The sequence below is a fragment of the Mauremys mutica genome, chromosome 4 (genome assembly GCF_020497125.1).
Source record: "Mauremys mutica isolate MM-2020 ecotype Southern chromosome 4, ASM2049712v1, whole genome shotgun sequence".
Lineage (NCBI taxonomy): Eukaryota > Metazoa > Chordata > Testudines > Geoemydidae > Mauremys > Mauremys mutica.
In genome coordinates this window covers 130012314-130036954 of record NC_059075.1, presented here as the reverse complement: position 1 = coordinate 130036954, position 24641 = coordinate 130012314, and the positions used below count along the sequence as shown (strand labels likewise).

Below are 24641 nucleotides of genomic sequence, written 5' to 3'. Positions count from 1 at the left end.
TTAAACACCTTTGAGGATCTGGGCCCTAATCTGTTCCCTCCCCTAATTCAAATCCAAGGAATTGCTCTCAGAACCAAATAGAAGCCAATGCAGTTATGAAGACCAGGCATTATATCGCTTGCAGGTGACTCTGCTAAGAAAACAAGCTGCAACTTTCTGCACAAGCTGATGTGCTATGCTCGGAGACCATTCAAATGCATTGTCTGCTGGGAGGCAGGTTGCTGTAAAAGTCCATCTCACTGCAGCAAGGTCTGGACCAGGATGCAGCCCCCTTGCCAAACACATGGCAAGAGACAGTCCTAGCACTGCTGAGAATAGAGCAGCCAAGGAGCTATGGTTGTGAGCAATGGCTGGTCAGACATTTTCCCCTTGAAATGTTTCCCCCGCCCCCGCAGCAGAAAATTGGGTTTTTGATCAAATGAATGTTTACCACACAGTGTCTATTTTCTTCCAAAAGAAGAAGTTGAACACCCCCCCCACAGTTTTGGGGTGTTTCAGTTGAAAAACATTTGGGTTTGCAGCCATTTCAGCCACTAGTTTTTTGCTTTTCAGTTTATTGGGAAGAAAAAAAGTCAAAGTTTTCCATGGGAAAACCCATGTCCTGAGCAGCTCTCTCATAAGCCTCCCTGAGGCAAGCAGCAAGGTGGGCATGTCTCTCACTAGCTCTAGATGGGTTAGGCTGGGAAAGAGGAGGTAGATCTGGACAACACCATCACTTCCCCCAGTGTAGCCCTATTCCGGGGACACACAGGGCAGATGGTCTCCGATGAGTTACATGATGGGTTGGGACACTTCCCACTCACATACGCACACCCTTCACTCCCACCCTAAACTCATGTGGAGCCTGCCTGGAGGAAGCTGCTGCAGTACAAGGCCTTAGGAATCATCCCACCAAGTCTTGGTTATACAGACAAGGTTGGCATACACATATGTGCACACGCCCCTATCTGTCCACAATTAAGTTACCAGTGGAGATAACATTGGTTAGAGGCCTTGCCCTGAACTGTAGATCTCAAAGGCATTTAAGCACCTAACTGCCAATGGAATCAATGGGAGTTAGGAGTCTAAATACCTTTGAGGATCTGGACCCAAGTGCTTTCTTTGCAAAGGAGGGTAAGTAGTACTATTATCCCTGCTCAACAGGTGGGGAAGCAGGCACAGGGAGAGAGGAAGTGGCTCATTTGAGGTCACACAAGTAAGTCACTGGCCATTCCAGGAGTAGAATGCAGGGCCACCAATTCCCCCATCTGTGCCCCAGTCACTGGATCATGCTGCCTTGTTCTGCCACAGCCAAATCACCTTGTTGTGCCAGGGGAAGCCACATCCACTGGTGGAAATGAAACACTTTGTCCTGATCACACCCAGGAATAAATACAAAAATACCAATTCCCGCCCGTAAGTCCTTGTGGTTAGACCTACTGCGGTGGAAGGGCACATTCTGGCTCACTTTGGCACGCTCTAGCCCCGCTGTAGATACCTCACTCTGGTTTTGCACTGCATGGCTCTCGTGAGCACTACCCGGGATTGCTATACAATTGCTTGCCTGTGTGTCCTGAAGGGTTCATTCCTGTTGCCTCTTGGTTTACATCTGGGGAGGCTACAGGAGTTCATAAGGGTGCTCTGGGCTATAAGGCTACAGCTACACTGATAGAACCCAACCGTACAGCTCCACAGTCAGGCTGTGGTACAACCAATCAAAACATAAGCATGTGCTTCATTGAGCAGGGAGGGTGTTATGGGGAACCCACCTCCGTTTCCCTTTCATCCAGCCAGATGAAGGAACATCAAAACAAGGACACCACAACAGCTCCTCAACCCCTTCAAAGGGAACCACCCCCTGCTGACCCTCCAGAGAGTCACTAACCAGTCAGCCCCTGTTCCCAGTCTCCACTCACTAGACCTGCTGCCTGAGAGATCCAAGATTCCTCCTTGCCTGAAAGTCCTATCCCTGCTCAGGGGAACTTCCCTCCTGCCAGAACCTTCTTCCTAGGTCAGGCCTGCTGCAAGGGGGGCTTCCCACAGCAGCCCACTCCCCAGGTCTCCTTGGTGAGCCCTACCCCACCCCATCCTGAGAGCTACCCTGCAGAGTCAGCCCCTTGCTTCCAGTCCCGCTTGCAGTGACCAAGCTGGTTCATCCCCACCTTCCTTTACACAAGCCCTCCTGCAACTCAGCCCAGCTCCCCAGCGCTAGCCAGTCCTCATCATTCATCACTGGTAACTCACAGGTACATTGCTCCTTCAGCTTCTTTCCCCCAGCTGCCATTTCTCCCTCTGTTTTCTGGCAGTTATCACCTGCCCCTTCCTAACAATCTCCCTTTCTATAGAGCCCAGGTGCCTTCTCTTAAACCTGAGTGGCAGCTGACCAGTCAGAGGTGCACAGGTCCCTTCTCCCTTTTAAAGGGCCAGTCACCCTGCGACAGATGGGATTATTCACATGCTTAAAAGTAAGCACGTTTAAAGGCTTTGCCAAATCAAGGCTTGATTTTCAAAAAAGCTCAGTGCCCATTTAGGCACCAAAATATACGGGCAGATTTTTCCCCTGTGTTCGGCAAGTTGTGTGCACATTGTGTGTATGCTGGGTGTATGTTGGGTGTGCATTGAATGCATGTTAGGTGTATGTTGGTTGCCAAGCTCTTTGGAATATCTGACCCCATATGGAACGTGTGGTCACAGCTGACTCAGGCTCAACACATGACAAAAAGCAGTACCACTGGTTGGCACTTTGAAGAACTGCCAGAGCCATCCCCTCAGCAGAATGTACCTGATCCTGGTGGTCTTGCTGGGGCACAGTTTGTAGTCCTGGCAGCCTTATCTCCCCACCTAGACTCCCAGAAAGAAGTGAATGCCAAAAATGCCTCTTTCTATCTACAGCTGGCTGAGGAGACTATACCACCCACCATGACATGAAGGCCTAGCAAGAGGCAGCTCCCAGCATCATCCCAGTGATCAATCACTCACAAGCAGAACGTTCTACAGTGCCTCTGTGATTACCAGGGCTGGGGCCCTGTTCCCTTTCCATGTGCACAGCTTTCTGCAAGGCTAAGGGATTCCCAAGTATGCAGCATGGTCCTGAGCCAGCTGATGGCTTCTGAAACCCACCTCTGCTCTAACCTGCACAGCCCCTGTAGCAAGCAGAAGGCTGCTGCTGGATGGATGGATGGATGGATGACATCTCCAGAGCCAGGATCTGGTGCTGTGCAGCCTGACCCCAGCAGAAGGCACATGGGGGCTGGGTTCTGACCACGCTAACATCCGCCATCACTCTTACTGCCTTGGATTCCTCTGCTGCTCGCTGGCTCGTTCAGAGAAACCACCCTCCACAGTTAGGCCCCTGGCTGGGTCTCTGGCCCTTCTGAAGCCAGCAGGGGACTGCTACTGGGAGAGGCCTTTGAGGCAGGAGGGAGAGGGACGGGAGCTGTGGCTGGGGCCGGCCCGGCTGAGAGCTGGCTCTTCCCACATGCTGACTCAGCCGCTCCCTCATGGTTCAGCTTCAGAACAACACACACGGGGTGGGGCAGCGCCCGGGCGTTGCCCTGGGAGAGTGCACAGGTGTGGCCGCATCAGCCTGGCCTGGCTAGGGGCCAGCACTGCTTTAAACAGGTGGCTGTGTGGGAAGCAAGGTGGCACCCCAGGGTGTGGCCAGCACACCAGGCCTTCGGGGAGCACACACATGGTGCCACCTCGTGGTGAGCCAGGTGGATGCATGTCAGAGGCCCTTTCTCTGCATGGCTGCCAGGGTCCCAGCACCCACTGCCCCCTGCTCATGGCCTCTGTGGCAGATGACAGATGGGAAACGATCCCGTCCCAGCCAGGCTGAGGCCCCTGCTGCCATCAGATGGTCCCTATAAACTGGGCTTTTGTGAGCTCTGCTAGATCAGCTTCACCAACTCAACCACACTGGCCCATTTGCCCGGGGGCGGGCAGGGAACACTCCTCTCTGCCTCCCCAGCAAAGGTCAAGCGGGCCCCCTCCGTTCGCGTTGGCCTTTTGTGGTGTGGATGGTCACTCCCCCTCAGAGAGGCTCGTTGCAGGGTGGCTGAGGCCTGGTGTGCCCCTAATTCCTTGGAGAGGGTAGGATGGTGCCACCCACCTTCAGAGGGCAGTAGGGAGATGCCAGTTGGCTGACCCCACTGCCAGCCAGCTCAGTTACTGAGCACAGAGCTGGGATAGATGCAGACAGCTCACAGGTGCCATAGGGAGGGCAGCCAGACAGGCAGCCCTGCAAGACAAAGGAGCCCATGAGGTCACCCTCTTGGCCCGCCTCACCCATTTGTGGGCAGCTAGATCCTGTTGTGGATCTCCTCTCATGTTCTGGATACCCCTGCACAGTCCTGGTCTTTACTGAGCAGCTACTCAGAGCCAGTCCCTATTCCATTGCAGGACTCCACTGAGCAACAGCGAGGTACTCACTGTCCCAGGAGCTAGGCCAGTTGGAGATGCCAAGTACCCACGCCCAGGGACCAGACATGCTCTCCCATGACACACATGTGCAGAATCATACACCAGCCCCATTGCAAAGAGATTATATCCACCTCTATTTGCAGTGGATATGCTCTGTACACATGAGCAAATATCATAGCTGCTGTGCTGACTCGTCCTAGCAATATTCCAGGCTAAGAGATTTGATTCCATAGACACACAGGTATGGATTTATAGAGCACACTGGCACACACCTTTAGCGGATGGTGTCAGAAGCAAAGGAAGGCTTCTGGGTCTACCAGTCTGGAAGGCAAGGCAGGGAGCTGCTGGGAGTTGGCAGCAGGGCCTCCAAGTATTCATGGGAGCAAGAAGTGTTGCAGATACAACCCATCACCTGCTCCATGGGGCAGGCCCAGAAGCACTGGGGATCTACAATGCCTACCTGTGGGAGCAGAGAAGGCCACTTAGAGATATACAAGGGCCCTGTGCTCCAGGCGAGACTGGCACGTGAGAAAAAGCACACGTTCCTTCCATTGCACCAGGTGGGAGCTACGTAATGAAACTACACCGAGTGGATCTGAAATTAGAGAGTGAGTCGTTTGATCTCGGTCCTGTTTCAAGTCACAGTTTTTCACCCTTGCACAAGCTGGACAACCCCACAGCTATAAATCTAGGACAGATTGAGCAAACCAGCCTAGATAAAATATGAACCTTGCACTGCAACTCAAATTAAGAGGCTGGGGCTGGGAAAAAGCTTGGTCAACTGTTTTCCATTAGTGTTTATTTTCCTGCAGCTCTGTAGTTCCTGATCAGAATAGGGAGCACTGGAATAGTATGGGAGAGGGGCCATAGCCTCAGGATATTTCTGGCCCATCCAACAGCTGGAAGTGCCTCACTAGCGTGATTAAAGGCTTATCTGCATGAGACATTACTGTGCAGCTGGGCAGGGTATAAATCTACAGCCCACTAAATTGCCGTGTGGCAACGTCCCATGTAGATACTGCTACAGTGCAGCAAAAGTCCCAGAGGCCGCTTTAGCTACTACTACTTGTAAAGTGCAGGAAGGCTTGGTCTGTACTTCAAATGTATAGCAGCCTGGCTATGTCTCTCAAGGTGTGAAAAACCACACCCCTAGTGCCAGAGCTATGCCAGCAGAACCCCTAGTGTAGACACAGCTGTGAAAACAGCTGAGTGCTAATGTCATGTGGGGAGTTGGTGTTCCTGGACTGGCAGGACTCCCCCTTCTAGCAGTGGCTCTGTAGTATAGACACAGCCTAAGTCAAAGCGCTCTCAGAACTTTTCCATGCACTGAGGCAGTGGCCACATGAGACATTGCTGCCTGGCAAGCTAGCGCCCTGTAGAGTCACATCCTGGCTTACTGCACCCAAAGATCCCGTGTAGACAAGCCCAAATTCATTGGTTTTCAAGAGTTTCCCAGCCCAGCTTCTCAAAATCAAGTGGGCTGTTTGGATACTGCTCTGGAATTCATCCAACAGTTTTGGGACCTTTCTGAAACTGAGGTTCATCCAGCACTAGCAGGGAGCAGACACTCAGCTGCTGTAGCTCAACCTAGCTTCACAGAACTCAGCGAGCTCTATCCTCCGGTAGCGTATATTTACATGGTTCAATGGCGCCACAGTGACATACACCAGCTGAGAGTCATCTCCACAGCCTGTATCTTCTGGACGCACGGCAGCAGGTCAAGTTCAGCAAGCAGGCCATGTGGGAGATGACTAGGCAGGAAAGGCACATATCCCTTCCCGATTCTCTTTATTTACAGACACAGCAACATCCCGGGGTTCAGTGAAAAGAGCAAGCAGCGCCGACCTAGCAAAGCATTTGCTCCACACACAGACAATGCTGCCCCTGCAGTGAGGGCTGTGCAAGCACAACTGGTTTGTGTCCTTAGGGGTGGTGGGTGGGTTCGTGCAGGATCCGTGGTGTAGTAAAACGGAATCCAGCTGGCTGACCAAACAGTAATGCACTGCTCCGTGCCTGGGCCTCTCCTCTGCCTCATGCCCATCAGATGGGTGCTACTTCCATCGGCCGCCAACCACACTCTTCCCACGGGCAGTCTTGGAGCTGGAAGGGAAGCAGAGAAGCACCGGCTGAAAGGTGTTACTTCGAGGGGCTGTGAAGAGAGAGCTGAGAGCAGGGAGGGGTCTGGGTTCCCCAGGGGCTATGCTCTCTGCCCAGTTGGAGAGGGAAGGGAAGACTGAAGCTCACTGCAAACAGTGAGGAAATCCCTTGGGCAGCTTTCCCTGGGGCCAAATCCTGGTCAAGGGGCCTTTACCATTGGCTTTCATGGAGCTAGGAGTTGGCTCTTAGAAAACGCATTTCACAGACAAAGGTTGGACCCAACAAGACCGGCCAAAAAACTCTTTGCCAAGGCAGGTACGTCAGTCAGCGACACCCCCTCTCCAATCCCAAAGAGTCTTTAGGAAAACGGGGAAGAAGTTAATCCTGAGGACTCAGCCAGGATAGAAACAGCTGCACCATGTCCCCCTTCACCAAGTGGCAGTGATGGTGAGTGGGTGTTATCAGAGTGCACTGGGCCCAATACTTTTCTCATGTACACTGGCCCTCCTGATTTGCACCAGGTGCCAGTGAGAAGAGAATCAGACCCAGTGGGGGCAGGTGAAATGGTCTTCTAAGAGCACTCCAGTCCGTGCGTTTTATAGTGAAAGTCACCAGCTCTTCTCACTTGGCCCTTCTGACCCCGACAGACGGGGAAGGGCCCAGACAGTGGTGCAGATGTGAACACAAGCTAAGATGGTGTCTCTGTGGTCATTAGTACTGGCCAACGTGTTAAAGTGCCTGGGCCAAACCCTTAGCTGGTGTAAACTGGCACATCTCCATTACAGTCAGGAGAGCGATGCTGCCTTACACCAGGAGGGATCCGACCCCAAGTCAGTGAGGAGAAAAGTGACCTTTATTTCCCAGAGTTCAGAACAAACTCCCAACTCTATCCTGGTAGCCAGTCTATAGGGCTTGGGCCTTCCCTTCTGCCTCTGCCAGGGAAGAGCCCTGCTTTTGCTAACTCTTCGATGACCATGGCCCATCCTGGGGCAGAGAGGGCAGGCTGAGATTACCTAGGGGCCACAAGCCCCGAAGCCTGTATATCTCCAGCTGCTTTCAGTGCCTGACAAGTTCAATGCCTCAGAAATTCCTTCTGTTTATAAGGGTTAGTGCATCCAATCAGGGAAGAGAAACCACTCCATGTGACTAAATGACCAATCACAGAGCTCAAGATCCAAATATAACAATGCTCTAAGGAGTGAGATTTTTTTACTGTAATCACTGAACCCTTCCAATAAGCTGAGCCCAAAAGAGCCGGGTTTCCTTCTTGCTCTGGTCTATTTGCAGCTGCCCTGCTCAATCCTCAGGACACTAGGAAAAGTGGCCTTGGCAAACATACCATGGTGACAGAAAGTTGCTTAGACCACTCCTGGTTTGCCCTCCCCAGACCCAGCTTCACTTCAGACCGGTTTCCCCATGCAGCATGCATGCAGTGTAAACCCAATCAGCCCCATGCAGCACAAGGACAGCCATGCTACTCACCCTTTGCTGTAGGGCCGGGTCATGTCAGAGGGGAAGAGAGAAGAGAGATTTGGTGTAAACAGTGGAGAATGCTCCTAGCCGCCACATGACTGGGCCTCAGATTCTCAGAGAGCAGAGTCTAAAAGGCGCTGCTATCACAGAGTGACATTTACTTATCTGTATGGGTTAAAGATTGGCTGACGCCTCAAGGCAAAGGCCAAATGACTTGCTAGCTACTGGGCTTCCCTCGTCTCTTTCTGCCCCTTGCTCTTGATTACTAGAGAGACATCGGTGCGGGAATGTGATCCCGATTCCTCACCAAGTTCCGCTGCTCTGACAGCTTATTCCCATTCCCCTCCCAAGTACGAAATGACCCTATGCCCAAACTGCCCCCAGCCGTGTGTCAACATGTAGCTGCAGCAGGGTTTGAGTTAGGTGTGTGACAGAAGCAAAAGGAGATGGGCCTGGAGATGTAACGCGTGGAGCTGGCTGAAATGTTCTGAAATTCAAAATCGTGATTAAAAAAAAGGGACAAATTTTTTTTAGAAGATTTTCACTAAAATGATGTCCCCCCCTGTTTTTAGAAGCTCTAGTGACGCACCTGAGATCACTCTCACTCACTCTGGTGAGAATCAGGAGTAACCCCCTGAGGCCAGATTCCTCTCTCATTCATGGCATTGAAATCAGCTACACCGGTGTAAGAGAGCAGACTGAAACCCGCTGATCCTCGTAAGGAGATCAAAATTAGAGGGAAGAAAAAGCAGGCAAGAGAGAACTGGATCCAAAGAGGCAGGTGCCCTGCCCTCACCTGGTGGAAATGGGAATTCCCAACATTCAGTGGAGACCCTCTAGTTTACCAGGGGATCTGACCCAGAATGGGCCAGGTAGGATCCATGGCACTGGAGGGCCCGATCCGGTCATCCTTACACCATGTGACAGGACTACTGAGGCCAGGATACTGGTTTAGATGGACCGTCGGTCTGAAACATTCAGGATTGGGCCCCTCTCTGTGCTACTTGGGCTGGCTGGAGAGAGGACATGGCTTCCAGATGACTTACAGCAGTCTGGGCGGGTTATCACACTGCCTGCATTTGCCCCACAGAGGGCAGCCCATCCCCGGTCCTCCGAAAGAGAGTGGAGATTGAGGGGGCCTCCTGTGGGGGTGAGGCAACACCCCACACAAGGAGCTGGGGATATCACCCGCTAACCCTGTGGGTTCTGAGATCCACTGGAGGCAAGGAGCTTCCATACATAGGCCCTCACGCTCTCCCCCTGCAGGAGCCATGGTGCCAGGCCCCCAGAATCCACTGCAGGTGGGTCTCAAAACCAAGAGCAGCTCAAAGAATGGCAACACGGGGAGAAGCAAAAATCGGAGCCAAGGGGGCTGGGAGGGGCTGGCAGCAGTGGGTGGGGGGAGGAAAAAGGAGCTGAGTGGAAGAGAGAGAGGGGAAGGATGGGGGACGAGAAGAGACATTGAGAGGGAGAAAGGAGGAGGGAGAAACTCAAGTGAAAGAAAGGAGGAGGGAAGGGAACACAAGGGACGAAGGCTCAGCAGGGCCCCGGAGAGCGAGTGGGGTAAGAGGGGAGGGGAACTGTGGTGGAGGAACAAAGCAAAGGGGGGCAGGGACCCTGAGAGCCGAGGAAGCAAGACGAGAGACAGAAGAGATCCTGCTAGGATGAGAAAAAGGAGCTGGGTGTGTGTGTGCTGGAATGATGAACTGTATTATACCATTCAGTCACCAGGTGATGCTATGTATGTGTAAAATACTGTGCTTAAGCTAAACTCAGTCATACCTGGCAGTGCGTTAAAGGATCATACGAGGAACACATCTAGTGTGTATCATGCTCAGAAGTAAACTCTGGAGCCAGTCTATATCTGATCCAGGAGCATGACATGGGGTCACAAGTGGGATCGAGAAAAAGGATGGAACAACTCCAGCTGTTGTAAAGAAAAAATTCACTGCCCAGATCATGTATGATGGTGGCACAATACCAACTCCCCCCCACCCACCCACACACACTGGATGGCTTCCTTCCACAAGTGAAAGGAGTGACAGTATTCTCCAAGGTGGATGCCTGAAGCGGATTCTGGCAAATTCCTTTAGCCAAAGACAGTGCTAAACATATATTGCATCTTTGGGAGATTTTGTTTTTGAAGATTACTTTTGCGATCACCGGTCCACGCAAGTTCGCAAAGAAAGATGGCAGAACTGTTAAACACAAACGGAGTTATACTTTTCATGGATGATATTCTGATATATTGTTCTTCGATGGAAGAACAAGAAAACCCTCAATGAAGTCCTGAGCCTACATCAGTCAGTCCAGACTAAAGCTATACCAGGCAAAGTGCATTTTCTGCCTAACCCAAATCTAGTTTTTGGGACAGACAAAGATGGAATCAGTCCTAGCACTAAGAAAGTAAAAACCGTTAAAAAATGGAATACTTTCATTGGTGGAATACATTCACCAGAACTGAGACATGTACTAGGGATGGTAAGTTACCTTGCTCGATATCAACAAGGTCTCTCTGCAGTGACAAAACCACTGATTGAACTGAACACATCTGGGCTATGGTAAAAGAAACGATCTCCATTGCTCCAGTTCTCAAGTACTATGATATGCACAAATCCACAATCATCAGTGCAGATGCAAGTAGCTATGGACTAGGCGGTGTATCTTTGCACCAACATGGCTCTGAGTAGAAGCCAACTGCATTTTGCTCTTGCCCATTCACAGAAGCAGAAAAACTATATGCACCAATTGAAAAGGCCTGGATCAAGTACCACTAAGATGCCAATGTCTGTTGCAGAGGTTGATGCAATTTAACCTAATTGCTAAATATGTTCCTGGGAAAACTCTGGTAGTAGCAGACACAGTCACAGACCCCAGCATCACACTCAGCTAACCATGAGCTTAAAGATGATGTAAAGGTGTCCGTGGACACAGTTGACACATACAGACCAGTCTCAGGAAAAAAAGACTACTCCATCTACAAAAAGCATCCTTGACAGACACGCAACTTCACGAAGTTCTAAGTTACTTGGGTCAGCTACCCCAATGTATCTAAAAAGACACTAAGTAAGTGACAAAAAGACTACATTGCACTCAGGGGCGGCTCTAGGTATTTTGCCGCCCCAAGCACGGCAGGCAGGCTGCCTTCCGCGGCTTGCCTGCGGGAGGTCCCCAGTCCCGCGAATTCAGCGGCACGCCTGCGGGAGGTCCGCCCAAGCAGCGGGACCAGCGGACCCTCCGCAGGCATGCTGCAAAAGGCAGCCTGCCTGCCGCCCTCGCGGCAACCGGCAGAGCACCCCCAGTGACTTGCCACCCCAGGCACGCGCTTGGCATGCTGGTGCCTGGAGCTGCCCCTGATTGCACTGCGCGGATAATGAAGTCAAATGGACTTATGATGAAAGGCAACTGCATTGTAATTCTAAACGAAATGAGAGGAGAAATCCTAAACCTCATCCACGAAGGACATCAAGGATTAGCTAAATGCTGTGAACGGGCCAACCCGTTGGTGTGGTGGCCGGGCAGCAGCAAGGATGTAAAGAATAAAGTATCTGCATGTGAGCATTGCAGAACTAACAGACCAATGCAACACAAAGAACCTTTAATAACTACACCCCTACCAGAGAGACCTTGGAAGAGACTAGCTGCAGATATATATGTGGATTCAGAGGACATCATTACCTGGTCATTGTGGGCTATTTTTCCAAGTATATAGAAACACTTTACTTGAAAGACAACATGTCACAGTGTTATCAAAACACTGAAGTGCCCTTTTGCTTACCTTTAGTATTCCAGAACTAGTGACTGACAATGAACCACAATTCACAAGCTATTGGATATTGTCCTGCACAGCTCCTGGTGGGATGACAATTCAAAGTCTTTTCCAAAACTGGAACAATAGTTCTAGCTCCAAAGTGACCAGACACAAAGACAATAGCCAAACTGGATAAAAAGGCTCACAGAGTTCACGAACACTTTTACAATAGACTTCACTCAGAGCACCGCTGGGTCTAGAACCAGGTGACTAAGTTCATGTCAGACTGGATGGACAAGATGGATGGTTGTCAATAAAAAACATGTAGTGACCAGATCATGTGATCGAGACTGACATTGGAGAGCTCAACAGAAATCGTCAACACCTACAGTTTGTTCCTCAGAAAGATAAATCAATAGAGCAAACTCTACAGATGGTGGATGCAGAATGAGATGACGACCCAAAGATTCCAAACCAACCACAGCTAGTCATTGCAACTAATGGACAGCCAGATGAGCAAGCCGTTATGCATTCCGGTCATGTAATTAAAAAACCAGCACGATTTCAGAGACACTTAGACTGACCAGTACTGAATGTCAAAGACAGCACGATAGTGTAAATATTGCAAATGGTAGGAATGTAGAACTTAAAGGGGGCGATGTAACGGAACGCTAACTATATTATACTGTTCAGCCCCCCCATGTGGTGGTGTGTGTAAAATACCTTATTTAAACAAACCTCAGCCATAACTGGCAAAGCATAAACTGACCTTACGGTGAACACACCTGGTGTGTACCTCACTCAGATGTAAGCTCTGTAGCCAGTCAATATCTGATTCAGGATCATGACAGGGGAGGCCAGTAGCAGAGGCTTACGACCACATCATCAGGGTTTGAACCCAGCACCTCCAGCACTCACTACTGAGAAGTTGAGCTAAAGGAGTCTCAGCTGGCAGCAAGAGTAGGTTGTCATCTTCTCCGTGGGCCAGCCACTAGAGGTGGATGTGGCTCGCCCTGTGCTAGATTAAGGGAGAAGTGATGCAAAGTGGAAGTGACATGGAGACAGGGAGGTCAGAGGAAAAAAACGGGCGGGGGGAGGTTGATGGGTTAGAGAAGCAGAGGAAGAAGGCAGCCAAAGGAAGAACAGGGAAATGTGTATGCAGGAGCAGAGAAGAAGAGGGAGTATGAAAGTACCAGCAGGATAAAAACACTGGCTCTGGATCTTCTCTGTGTGCCTGTGAATGTTCAGTAGAAATGGGGTGAGCAGGGAAGGCAGAGGACAGGCTGAAGGAACAAAATACAGACAAGGAAGAGATAGGGGAGGGAGAGGAAGCAGAGAGGGGAGGGGAGAGCTGAGAGCCATGGGGGCAACAAGAGGATCAAGGGGAAAGGCAGAGAGCAGAGCAGGAGAGTGGTGAAAGAGGATGGTGGAAGGGAGCCGGGGAGGCAGAAGGCAGCCCTGGTACTTACACCTTCTGGTGATCGCTAATGCGGTTTCGGAGAACGTTAATCTGCAAGAGAAATACAGAAGGACAGTGAGGTGGGGCTGACACCTTGAGTTGGGCAGAAGGCTGCCAAAGGGCAGCGGAAGACAGAGCAGGAAATGGTCTCCCCTCATTGACCCTCTAGAGCGGCCTGCCCACGTAGTTCAGTCCACAGCTCCTGCTTAGTCCAGGCCAGGACATAGGGAGACCCTGGAGGTGATGCTGGGTAGCACAGGCTGTGTTAAGTCAGGCTGGAAGCTAGAGAACCATAGGGCAGGTCTGTGATTTGCAGCTCCAATAGAGAATCCCCTTTCTTCTCATCATGGACCAGTCCTGGCTCTCTTCTGCTGCCAAGGGCACTTTCAACCAGTGCATGGGAATGCAGAGAGCATGGCTGTTCTCAGTGGCCTCGGGTGAGAGGCACTCACTGCCTGCCTTCCGTAGAGGAACTGAAGGAGATTCTTTCGCAAGGCCAAGCCTCTGCAAGTTTTCTTCACCATGCTTCTCTCCTGTATGACCAGCCTCTCCAGGCCAGCCACAGAACAACGCTTTCTGCATAGAGATGAATGGTAGAGCCCTACCTCCATGGTGGTATGGAGCAAGTAACAGCTGTTCTCAGCTGTGCCTAGAGCAGCCATCCTGCCAGGGCTCCCGTGAATGACGGGACATGGGCTCTGTGTCTATGGTACCTGGGCTACGTGGATCTGATGTCTCCTGTGCAAACTTGCTACTGCACTGTGCATCTCCAGCCTCACACATAGGTCCTACGTATCCTGCTTGTAGGGACCAAGTGAGCCATGTGCACAGGAGGAAAGGAAGGTGGATGGCTGGTGTGGGCTGTCACCAGCTGGAAAACAAATCCATAGATGGCTGGCTAGGAACATTGGCTGTTTGGCTAATGAAGATCCAAAACTGCTGACTCAGTTTGTGCTCCAAGCACAGGGACAGGAAGGACAGACAGTTATTGCTCATCAACAGTCCAGAGAGGGCTCGTGTACTTACCCAGACGTGCCCCATGGCAAGGGATGCATGGCTTCCCTTACTGAGTAAGTCGAGGTCCTAGGTAGCATTGCAAGCCAGGCAAGGTTCAAACACACTTCACAGAGAGGCACAGAGAGAGCAGACAGCATCTGGGCCCACCCAGACCCGAGGAAGGCAATAGCCCAAATCAGTCCTTACTCTGCACAACTACCCCCATATAACTATATCCACTCACACTCCCACCTCCTGATTCACCCTGACACATATCAGAGAGGATGAAGCCAACATCTTCAGAGGTGGCTACTTGTTTCGGGCACAAGGCGTCTCAACTCAAGTTCCCCAAAATGGAAACGCCCAATGTCAGTGGCCACTTTTGATAGTTTGGTTTTAAGAGCAAAAACAAGGATGTGACCTTTATATAGATAACTATAATGGGAACATCTAGAGTTATATTAGATTCAGAGATTTTAAGGGTATTAAGAGATTTTCCAGATATTGCATGATTTATTCAAAATTAACATCAATGGGCCAGAGATCTCCTCAGCCAACTCTTTTAGGACTTTTGGGTGCAAGCTATCCAGGCCTGCTGATTTAAAAATTAGCAGATACTGTTTAACCTCCCCCTCAGTAATTTATCATCCTCATCTGATGAGTACATCAACCTGCTTCTTTCCAAATACAGAACAGAAATATTTATTGAACACTTTTGCCTTTGCTGCCACATTAACAATTTTACCATCACCATTACTAATGGGCTTATACTATTGTTAGGATTTCTTTTGTTCATGCTTATAAAAACTCCTCTTTATTGTCCTTAGACCTGCCAGCCACGACATTTTACTTGATGTCTTTTGCTTCTCTTATCAATTTTCTACACTTCATAACCACTCATTTATATTGCTTGTGATCTATTTCTCCCCCTGCCCCATTTGATTTTTATTTATTTCTAAATTGATGTCTTCAATTCTCCACTGAACCAGGATGGACTTTTATGCAAAGTTGTCCTACTTCTGAATTATACGATGATGACAATCTAATCAACTCTTGTTTAAGAAATCCCCATTTTTATTCATGTTTTTCCTATCTAAATCCCCCCACCCCTCATTTCAATTTCACTCATAAAACTTTCATCAACTTTGGGAAATTAGCCCTTTTGAAGCACCAAGTATATATATTAGCGGTTTGAATAGTCATCTGTGTGTTCATACTGACAAATTAAGCTTGGAAATTTAAATGTATACTGGAGACAGTAATTAATCACTGAAACAATTTATCAAGGTTTGTGGTTGGTTCTCCATCACTGACAATTTTTAAATTAAGCTTGGATGTTTTTCTAAAAGGTCTGCTGGAGGAACTATTTGGGGGCAGTTCTCTGGCCTCTGTTTTACAGGAGGTCCAATTAGATGATCAAAATAGTCCCTTTCAGCCTTGGAATCTATGAATCAATTAACATAATCAGGGCATGATTCTTGGTCCCTAGGCAACCACCAACACCCCATCCAGTGGGGGGAGGGATAGCTCAGTGGTTTGAGCATTGGCCTGCTAAACCCAGGGTTGTGAGTTCAATCCTTGAGGAGGCCACTTAGGGATCTGGGGCAAAAATTGGTCCTGCTAGTGAAGGCAGGGGGCTGGACTCAATGACCTTTCAAGGTCCCTTCCAGTTCTAGGAGATTGGTATATCTCCAATTATTACCTTTTTTATTACCAGTGATTAATTAATCTTCATAACGATGGTCAAAATGGAGCTGCCTTGTGCTGGGTGCAATATCTGTGTTAGAAAATCCATCATCTACAATTTTTAGGAATTCTAATGTTTTTCTATTGGCTACAGGAGACCATCAGTGAATGTCTCTCAAACAGAAGTCCCCATAACATCACAATTTTTCTTTCTACACATTACAGCCAGGTAATTAAGGAGTAACTGATTCTGTCCTTTGGTTTGATTCAGTGGTCTATAAAAGACCCCCCACCAGTACCCTGTCCTGGGGCTTTGTTTGTTAGCAGATTGATCCATATTCATTCAAGATCCTGCACTTCTGAGTTATCAATAGCTCTAAAACAGGTAATGGGATCTTTAATGTAGAACACTCCCCATTTCTCTCACCCCTCTGTCCTTCATAAACAGGTTTCAAAAAAAGGGTTCAGACATGGTCATGCTTCAGGGCATGAGCTGACAAGGGTCAGGAGGAATCTCCCTCTATGTTGAGGATGTTCTATTGCAACATTACTTGCACCTTTCTCTGTTGCAGCAGGTTCTCACCACTGTCAGGAGACTATACAAGATAGGGGAATGGGGAAGATCTGGGCTGGCAATTCCTATGTTCTCACTCACTCACCTTCCCATCTATCCATTTGTTACCTACCACCTAAGTAGACCTCCATCTTAATCCATCCCAACTGGATCTATGGCTCACAGACACAGATCTCTGCTTGTGCTCTTCCCTATGCCAGCAGGACTGTCTGCTCCCTCTCAGCCGGCCAGCATGTCAAGCACAAACCCAGGCAGGAAGCTGCCGGCAGTGGGCCGGGCGGTACTTACTACTTGCTTAGCTCATCGCAGCGAGCAGTGAGCGTGACAATCTGGTGGAGTTAGAGAGAAGAGACCATTAAAAGGCAGACACAAGCAAGCACTCAGAGGGGTGGTTAACAGAGAGAGGGCCTGGTGCTGTTTCGGGCTCTCAAGTTCACCGCAAGTCATGGGCACTTGGGCTCAGATTCTCAAAGGGAGTTAGGCCTCTAAATGTATCTGAGGATCTGGGCCTAAGCACTTCACAGGATTGAGCCCAAAGCAAAGACGTATAGAAAAAAGAACTAGAGCTACAGGCAGCAGGCTGCAGACACCCTGCTCGGGCTGCGGACACCCTGCTCGGGCTGCCACAGTTAGCCACGTTCAACCGTGGCTTCATCAGCACAACTTCTCAATCACATGCCAGAGCCAAATTTGGCGAGACACCAGCCATGCCCTAACAGGATTTAGCACACAACCACAAGGACTTTGCTTGTGCCGAGGGAGCGTGTGGAGGGTGAAGCAATGTTAGCGAACTCTGGGTGTAGTGATGGGTGCACTGGAAATGTGATAGACAGACATGATTTTCAAAGCCAGTTGAGTTATCCGTTCACTGTGCTAGGATAGAGCATAAAATAATCCAGTCATTAGAAGACTTGTGAGTGTACAGAACAGGAGGGCCAGACAGACGGCCGGGTGTTTGCTGCTTAGAGAGATTCCAGCTGGCTAGAGAATCCACAGGAGTCTGCGTCTGGCAGGCTGCTTTGCAGTGTTGATAGCTGGTGTTCTGCAATGCTCACGTGGCGTTCACTAAAGCTCTGGGGCCACAACCTCAGCTGGCACAAACTGGTGTCACTCTGCTGGAGTCAATAGTGCTTTGCCGATTTACACCAGCTATGGGTCTGGCTCAACTCACCTGAGCGCACTGGCCTTGCACTTTTGGAGACCTGGGTTCAAATCCAGGTTAGGGAATGGGAATGGGGATCTCACCACAACCGCTACCCACAGGAGAACAAGGGAGCTTTCCTCAGGTTTCCCTGTGATACAGATGGCAGGCTGGGTACAATAGCCTCAGCCGCCTCCCCACGGCAGAGATGGGGCCACAGGAGGAAGCCGAGGTCAGAACAACCCTCACCTCGTATTTCTGCCGCTTGAACTTTTCCAGCAGCTCAAATTTCTCAGCCTCCAGGTCGTGGATGCTCTGCCACAGCTCCTTGGCCTTGTCCCTGTGGGGAAAGCCATGGGGAGCCAGTGAGGAGATTCAGGAAGCGGGGGGAGGGCACTGAGGAGTCAGGGGGGCATGGAAGGTTATCATAGAATCATAGAATATCCGGGTTGGAAGGGACCTCACGAGATCATCTAGTCCAACCCCCTGCTCAAAGCACGACCTAATCCCCAACTAAATCATCCCAGCAAGGGCTTTGTCAAACCTGACCTTAAAAACCTCTAAGGATGTCCATGTGATTCACCGAACCACACACAATTCTGACCCCCACCAACCTCCAATCCCAGCTGCGATGAGGTTTTTTAGGCTCTGCCCCCCAACAGGGTAGATACAAGGGACTGGAGCAATGCCTGACTTCACGCTGCTTTAGCGCCAGGTTGGGACCTGCTGCCTATTGGTGCTTAGCCCACCTAGGACCATGTGGTGCCCTCAGTCCATGATGAGGACATAACACAGGCATAGGGTGTGTGATCACAGCTCCCTCTGTTGGCCAACCCCTGTGACTATACCAGCCTGCTACTTACTCACAACCCTGGAGTTTCCCCCTTGGCTCCCACGGTGAGGGCTTGTGCTTCTGCTGCTCATGAGTTCAGTCCCAGCTGGCAGCCACAGCAGCTGCACAATGGCAACCGAAGTGCATCCCCCTGGCTGCAGCAAGAGTGATGGGGATTGAGGGCTGACACAGCCCAGAGATCCTGGGTCACAGATCTACTGCTGCTGCTTTCTCACTCCAGCACGGCACACCCAGTGCCCTTCAGTGCTCCCCGCTGCATCTGCCCATTGTCCTACAGCTCAGCCCAGGCAGCCTGGCCACCACAGTCTGCAGCGCTGCCCTTGGTGGTGAGGGCTCCTCACACAGTCTGGTACAGGAGCGGGGCAGCTGGCCTCGCTTGGGGTGAATGAAGAGGTGGGAGGGGGCAGGTTGATTTGCTGCCCTTAGGGGATAGCGATGCAAAGGGTTCCAGGACTCAGGCACATGCCTGTGGGCTCTCCGCCAGCCTGATAGGTTGGGGGGGGGGTACTGTCCCGGTCCCTCCCTTACCCTCACCTCAACTTGTCTTCATTCAGGTGGTCGATATTCAGAGGCTTCCGCCGCTCGCTGAGGATCTTCTTCTTCTTCTCCCGCTCCGTTTGCTTCTTCCCGCTTTTCTTCTCTGTCTGAAGACATCAGCGGGCCTGAGTCAGAGGGAATTTAACTCCCCCCTGTGCACCAGCTCTCCCCCTCTTCCCCCCCACACTGAGCTGGAGTGACCCCCTACAGCCCAATGGCATGGGGAGGTTCTGAAGGGGAAGCCCAGCTGAGCTGAGCAAAATGCCCACCCCAGCCAGTCTTTTCAAGAACCCCACTTGCCATGAGGCTAGTCCAGCGATGGGGGCACTAGGCTGAGACTCAGCAGACCTGGGGTCTAGTCCCAGCTCTGCCACTGGCCTGCTGGGTTATTCAGGCAAGTCACTTGCCTGCTCTGTGACTCAGTTTCCCTTTCCCAACCTTTGTCTTATCTAGTTAGCTTGTGAGCTCTTGAGGGCAGGGACACTCTCACTGTGGGTGCGCAGCACCTGGAACAAGGGGGCCTGATCTCAGCTGGGCCCCTAGGTGGCGCTGTAATACTACCAAAAATGGTATAAAGAACAGGAGTACTTGTGGCATCTTAAAGACTAACAAATTTATTTTAGCATGAGCTTTCGTGAGCTGCAGCTCACTTCTTCGGATGCATAGAATGGAACACACAGACAGGGGATATTTGTCTCCCCAGAAGGGCTTGGACAGCACCAAAACTACCAGCCACCAAACACACGGCCTGGAAGACAGGCAGCCTGTCGTGCCAGTAAAGTCCATGCGGCAGAGTCCTGAGGGCTGAGTGCCCTGCACGGGGAAGGGAACAACAAGGCTGCCCTAGGTGACTGCCATGGTTCTGTCTAGTGGGTAGGGAGAGCGGGTGAAGTCTGATGTTCTGGCGATGACCTTATCGCGCGGGAAATAACATCGCCAAAGGATGCAGGAAGCTTCAGTGAGACTCACTGCTCTCCTGCAGCAGGAGAATCGGGCCTGGGAGTTTTCTGATCTGAGCGCAATGTCCTCATAAAATCAAAGGAGGACAGAACAGTGGAACTGCACCATCGGCCCCTTCCCTTCTACCTAACCCCCTTAACGCTCCACTTGGGGGCCTTCCTTTCATGGGAATTTCCCCAGCATGCTCCCCTACAGCCGGCCCCTTTAACTGTGGGATGGAGCCCCCAGCTACAGCCCTAAGGCAGCCATTTGTCTCTGGCTACTGCAGGCTGCTGCTTCCATGGTGCTAGACTGCTAGTCAGCCCTTGGCTGCTTTAGTGTTGTTTCTTCCTAGCTCTGTGCCCTGAGGGTGGTCCATGTACACTCTCTGCACCTAGAGTCAACCCACCACCCCTGCCACCAGCCACTCAGTTATGCCAGCTCCAAGGACTGCAGCAGCCTGATAGCAAAGGGACCTCTGGTTTTCAGGAACAGAGACAAAGGAACAGAATCAGGAGTGGGAGGAGCAGGCAGTTGTACAGTTAGAACCGCCTCTGCATGAAGTCAGCTTAGCATGGCCTGGGTCATTGGGATACCATGGGGACTGGTCCTGCTGCAAAGAGAGATGCTGCCAGGAGGGTCCCTAGTTGGCATCTCATCTCCAGTAGAAAGCAGGATGAAAACACACGCTGAGTCCTACCACTGGGCGGGGACTCTGGCTACCACCACGATGGCCAGTTCCCAAGGACCCAAGCTGGAATCATACCTTCTGCAGGTAGCCCCCAAAATGCAGCATGTTGGAGAAAGCCTTCTTCTTCCTGGCATCCTCTTCAGCCTTCTTCCTGGCCTCCTCTTCCTCTCTGCGGGCTCTCTCTTCCTGTCAGGGGTAGAGCCAGAGCAAGAGGGGTCTCGAGAGAAGCCAGGGGAACTCACTGCTGCTGGAGAGACAGACTCAGCAGAATGACAGCCACTGGGAACATACAGACAGCTACAGACCAGACCAAGCGCTGCAGAGTCACATGCCATGACAGCTGCTTACATTCCCATGTACTTTGCCATGAACAACTCCCCCAAGCAGAAGGGCAAGTGAGGCTCAGAGAGGTGGTCACCGGTGCTGGGCATCAGCCTGGACAACAGGCTTTGTCACCACATAAACACAGTCACTTAATGACACGGCAAGTGGCGCAGGCCCCTGTCTGAGCCCCTCCATCAGCCCAGCACCCTCTGGAGCTGGGCGCTGGCTCAGGAGGAAGAGCGCCCTGTGCTAAAGCAACCACCACGTCCTCCATTGCCTGGAGGTTCATTCAAGCTCTCCCCAGCGGAGCGCTAACCCAGCCCAGCCCAGCCCTGTATTGCCTGGGAGAGCTGTGAGCAGCCCAGCCCAAGGCTGCAGCTCAGTCAAGAGACCATGGTGGAATATGTGGCCACCGGCTCCCTGGGCCAAGGAGAGCCTAGGAGTCTCGGCCCCAAGTGGGTCTGGAGTGTCCCCGCTGGCTGATCTAGAAGCTGCACTAAAGGGGAGTCCCTCACAGCTAGAAGGAAGGTCCCTGCAGTACAAGGGGTAACAGCAGCTGCGCCCAGCTGGTTGATGGGGGAGAAGCCTAGACCCGGTTCCGTCGCTGGGGGTTGTGTCAGCCCTCCCCTGCTCCGGGAGGTGGGACACTCACAGCCACGCGGGCCTGGCGCTCCTTCTCCCGGTCGCTGCGGATCCGCTGCTGCTCTGCCCGCTCCGCTCGCCGATGCTCCTGCAGGGAAGAGCAAGGCTTGGGCTTCGAGGCCAGGGGATGACCCCTGCCCTGACATGAGGGCCCCAGGGAGAGCTCTCTCTGGATCCCAAGTGACTAGGGGCCCAGCCCCGGGGGAAGCATTTGCTCTGTTGGTATGGCAAGGAGTGCCCGTTTCCCTGCCACATGACCTCTGCTTCCTCCAGACATGGCTGGGCATCGAGGCGATGGGTGGCGGGACACCACACTACCTGGTATCAAATGATGAAAGATGGCACTTTCCAAGCCCTGAGTCCATGCTCCTCAGTCTGGACTGGACCTGGGTCCCCTCTCCCCTGAGTCAGCATCTTGCTTTTCTAGGGCTTGACCCTGCTCCCCCATGTCTTCAGCAGGGACAGAATATGGCCCTTAACTTGAGGACTGGGGGGAGGGGGAGTAATGAGACGATCTGGGGCCTCCAGACGTACTATTCGGTCCTTGAGGGAGATCAGCTCCTCTTCCTCCTTCTTCCTGTTCTCGAAATGGGCATCGATCAGGCCCTGCAGCTCGTTCAGATCCTTCTCCATGCGCTTGCGGTGAATGTCCTGTATGGAACATGGCACTGAACCAGCCATCGCTACTGCCCTCCCAGATCAATAGCCACCAGCGCACTGTGGGAGCTAGGGGCAATCTAAAGCGGAGAGCAGGGGCTGGCAGACATGGTATTGGGTCCGGTGGGTACATACCCAGAGGGGCTGGCAGCCTTGGCACGCTGGGTATGTGCCTGGAAGGACTAGGAGATTCTTGCATGAGTGAATTTAGTGCTAGCCTGACAGCCCTGGTTACTGAGGCCCGCGGCTTACCCACCAAGCAGGCCCACAGTCTGTTGCGCACCCAATACTCACATCAAAGTCCACTTTCTCCCCACCCGGGATCTTGGGAGGCACCAGGTTTGGCATGAAGAGCCTGCAATCAGAAGCAGAAAGGAAGTTCTTTCCGTTCGGCTGGAAAACGGATTACGGCCTTGTTTAACTCCAGGTAGGAGAAGCTCCTTCGTCGGTTAATCTAGTGTTCATACAGGCCTGTGAGACAGCACACTGCTGTGAAAGGTGGCAGGAGAAAGTAGCGTGCGTGTGTGAATTCAACTGTGCGAGTCAATTTACTATTAGCTTTCTAGGAGCTTTAGGGGCTCAGAGGTATAACTGCCTAGATAATTGGGTTTAAACATGTTGTCATGTTTGGCATGTATAGACTGTAGGCCCCGTTCTGCCATGGAAAGGGGATCGGTCCCTCACACGGGCAAAAATACAATAAATAATTGTCCAAGCTTTTTACCAACGAAAACCTGGCAAATAAGCTTGCAAATGACATCATTCGCACACACACCCAGCATATGTAAAGGGGGGGGACGGGTCAGTTTTCAGCACAGGACAATGTAATACTAACTTGAGGCTGCCAGCCAGGGTAGAATAGCAGTTGGGGGGTTGTTTTTATAATGAAAACACCTGTCCCTGGGCACCCCCCAGCTCCATTTCACATGGATCACTACTGAACAGCGGGAACAACTTTGATTCATGGCCAGTTCAAGCTAGATTGGAGCAGTCAGCCTAGACATGACCGACTTGGGGTCCCATTGCTCCAGCCCCGAGGGCTGTCCAGTCCCCCAGTGTTTGTGATAAACAGGCAGAGTATAGGGTGACAGCCCACGATGGATGAAATTCACAAGCACAAAGCACCACTCCAATCTCATGTAAGTCCTGGTCTCAAGCAGTTCCTAGGCCTCCTGCTGGCCCTCGGCATGGGGTGCATTTCACCCCCATCTGCAGTCTAGCGTTTGCAGTGGCAGCTACCAGATAAGTCCCCTAGCCACCTGCACCAGGAAAGCACCCCAAAGGTTTAGAAAACAGACACACTTTCAAGCAAGGAACCAGAAGTGAGCGATGCTGCAGCCCACCCCAAGCTGCCGATGAGTACCTAGCAGGTGTTTTTCCCTTGATAAGCTTTATGAGGTCAGTTTCGTCAAAAAGAACAACAGAAGGTTTTGGGGAAGTGAGTCGTCCAGGAGCACTGGGGCAGACGCTTCTGGGTCTGAGTTTCAAATATGGGAACCTTAATAGCACCATTGAATGCAGTATCGGGGTGCTTAAGTATGTCAGTAAAACAGCCTCATCATACACAATAGACGGTACATTGCCATGATTTCTGAAATCAATGAGCATTAAGCACCTGAATATCTTGGAGGAACTGGGCCAAAGTGCTTATTGGAGTATCCAGATGTAAATGCCCTGCTAACAAGGTACCACCCACAGATCTCAAAGGAGAGGCCCCATCCTACAGGTGGGGAAATGGAGGCACGGGGTTGGGCAGGGACCTGTCCACACTAAATCAGTGGCCAGACTAAATATAGGACCCAGGCATCCTGGTTCCCAGGCCAGTCTCTTGTCTGCCGGCCCATGCTGCCTCAGACATCAAGGTGCCAGGGTTTGAATACTGAGGGCTTTCTGAAGGTAGCAGTGAGCCTTGGATGCAGATTTTGATTCTCAATCCAGCTTCACATTTGAAAAAGTTTCGCTTGAGGCTCATCACTCTTCGTAAGAGCCCTGCTCAGCCGAGAGAGAACCACGGATTGAGCTCGCTGACTGGTATTTCTGATGCTTCCCTCCAAACCCCTTTTGTTCCTTTGAACCTCATTGAGATGAGGACGTGGCTAGTCCAGCTCTTCCTTGAAACTGTCAGTAAAAGCAATGTGTGTGTCCATCCAGACCAATTAAGTGCCCAACCCACTGTTACACAGCAGCATTACTGCATGGGCTTAGAAAGCTGAGCCTACCTGGTGACACTAGGAAGGGTGGAACTAAGGAGTAGGGAGAGAGGAGAGAAGAGAAGGTTTAGAAGGGTGTTTCCTTCCCGGGGCCTAGAGCACTCGGTGCTCCCTTGTTCTGTCCATCTAACAGGGAATTGGGGCTCCCAGGGATTCATGGGAACGTTCCCATTCATCTGCAGGAGATTCCTCCACCCGGGCAGGTAGTTC

General features: G+C 51.3%; 2 protein-coding genes across 4 annotated transcripts in view; one reads left to right on the top strand and one right to left on the bottom strand.

Annotated features, from left to right (window-relative positions):
• Positions 1–24641, top strand: part of LOC123369342 (maestro heat-like repeat-containing protein family member 7) — a 1253347-nt gene that overhangs the window by 620788 nt on the left and 607918 nt on the right. The gene's annotated exons all lie outside the window — the stretch shown is intronic.
• The window catches only part of TNNT2 (troponin T2, cardiac type), a 32333-nt gene continuing 13845 nt past the window's right edge, over positions 6154–24641 (bottom strand). The window contains exons 10-18 of one of the 2 annotated variants that reach the window (XM_045014871.1): positions 22516–22576; positions 22099–22215; positions 21575–21652; positions 20674–20784; positions 18966–19075; positions 17828–17918; positions 13192–13232; positions 7981–7986; positions 6154–6501 (exon numbers count right to left, since the gene is read on the bottom strand). In XM_045014871.1, coding sequence (XP_044870806.1) covers positions 6453–6501; positions 7981–7986; positions 13192–13232; positions 17828–17918; positions 18966–19075; positions 20674–20784; positions 21575–21652; positions 22099–22215; positions 22516–22576 — 664 coding nt within the window. In that variant the 3' untranslated portion in view covers positions 6154–6452. The remainder of the gene's footprint in view (positions 6502–7980; positions 7987–13191; positions 13233–17827; positions 17919–18965; positions 19076–20673; positions 20785–21574; positions 21653–22098; positions 22216–22515; positions 22577–24641) is intronic. The other variant, XM_045014872.1, reaches the window with a different exon arrangement.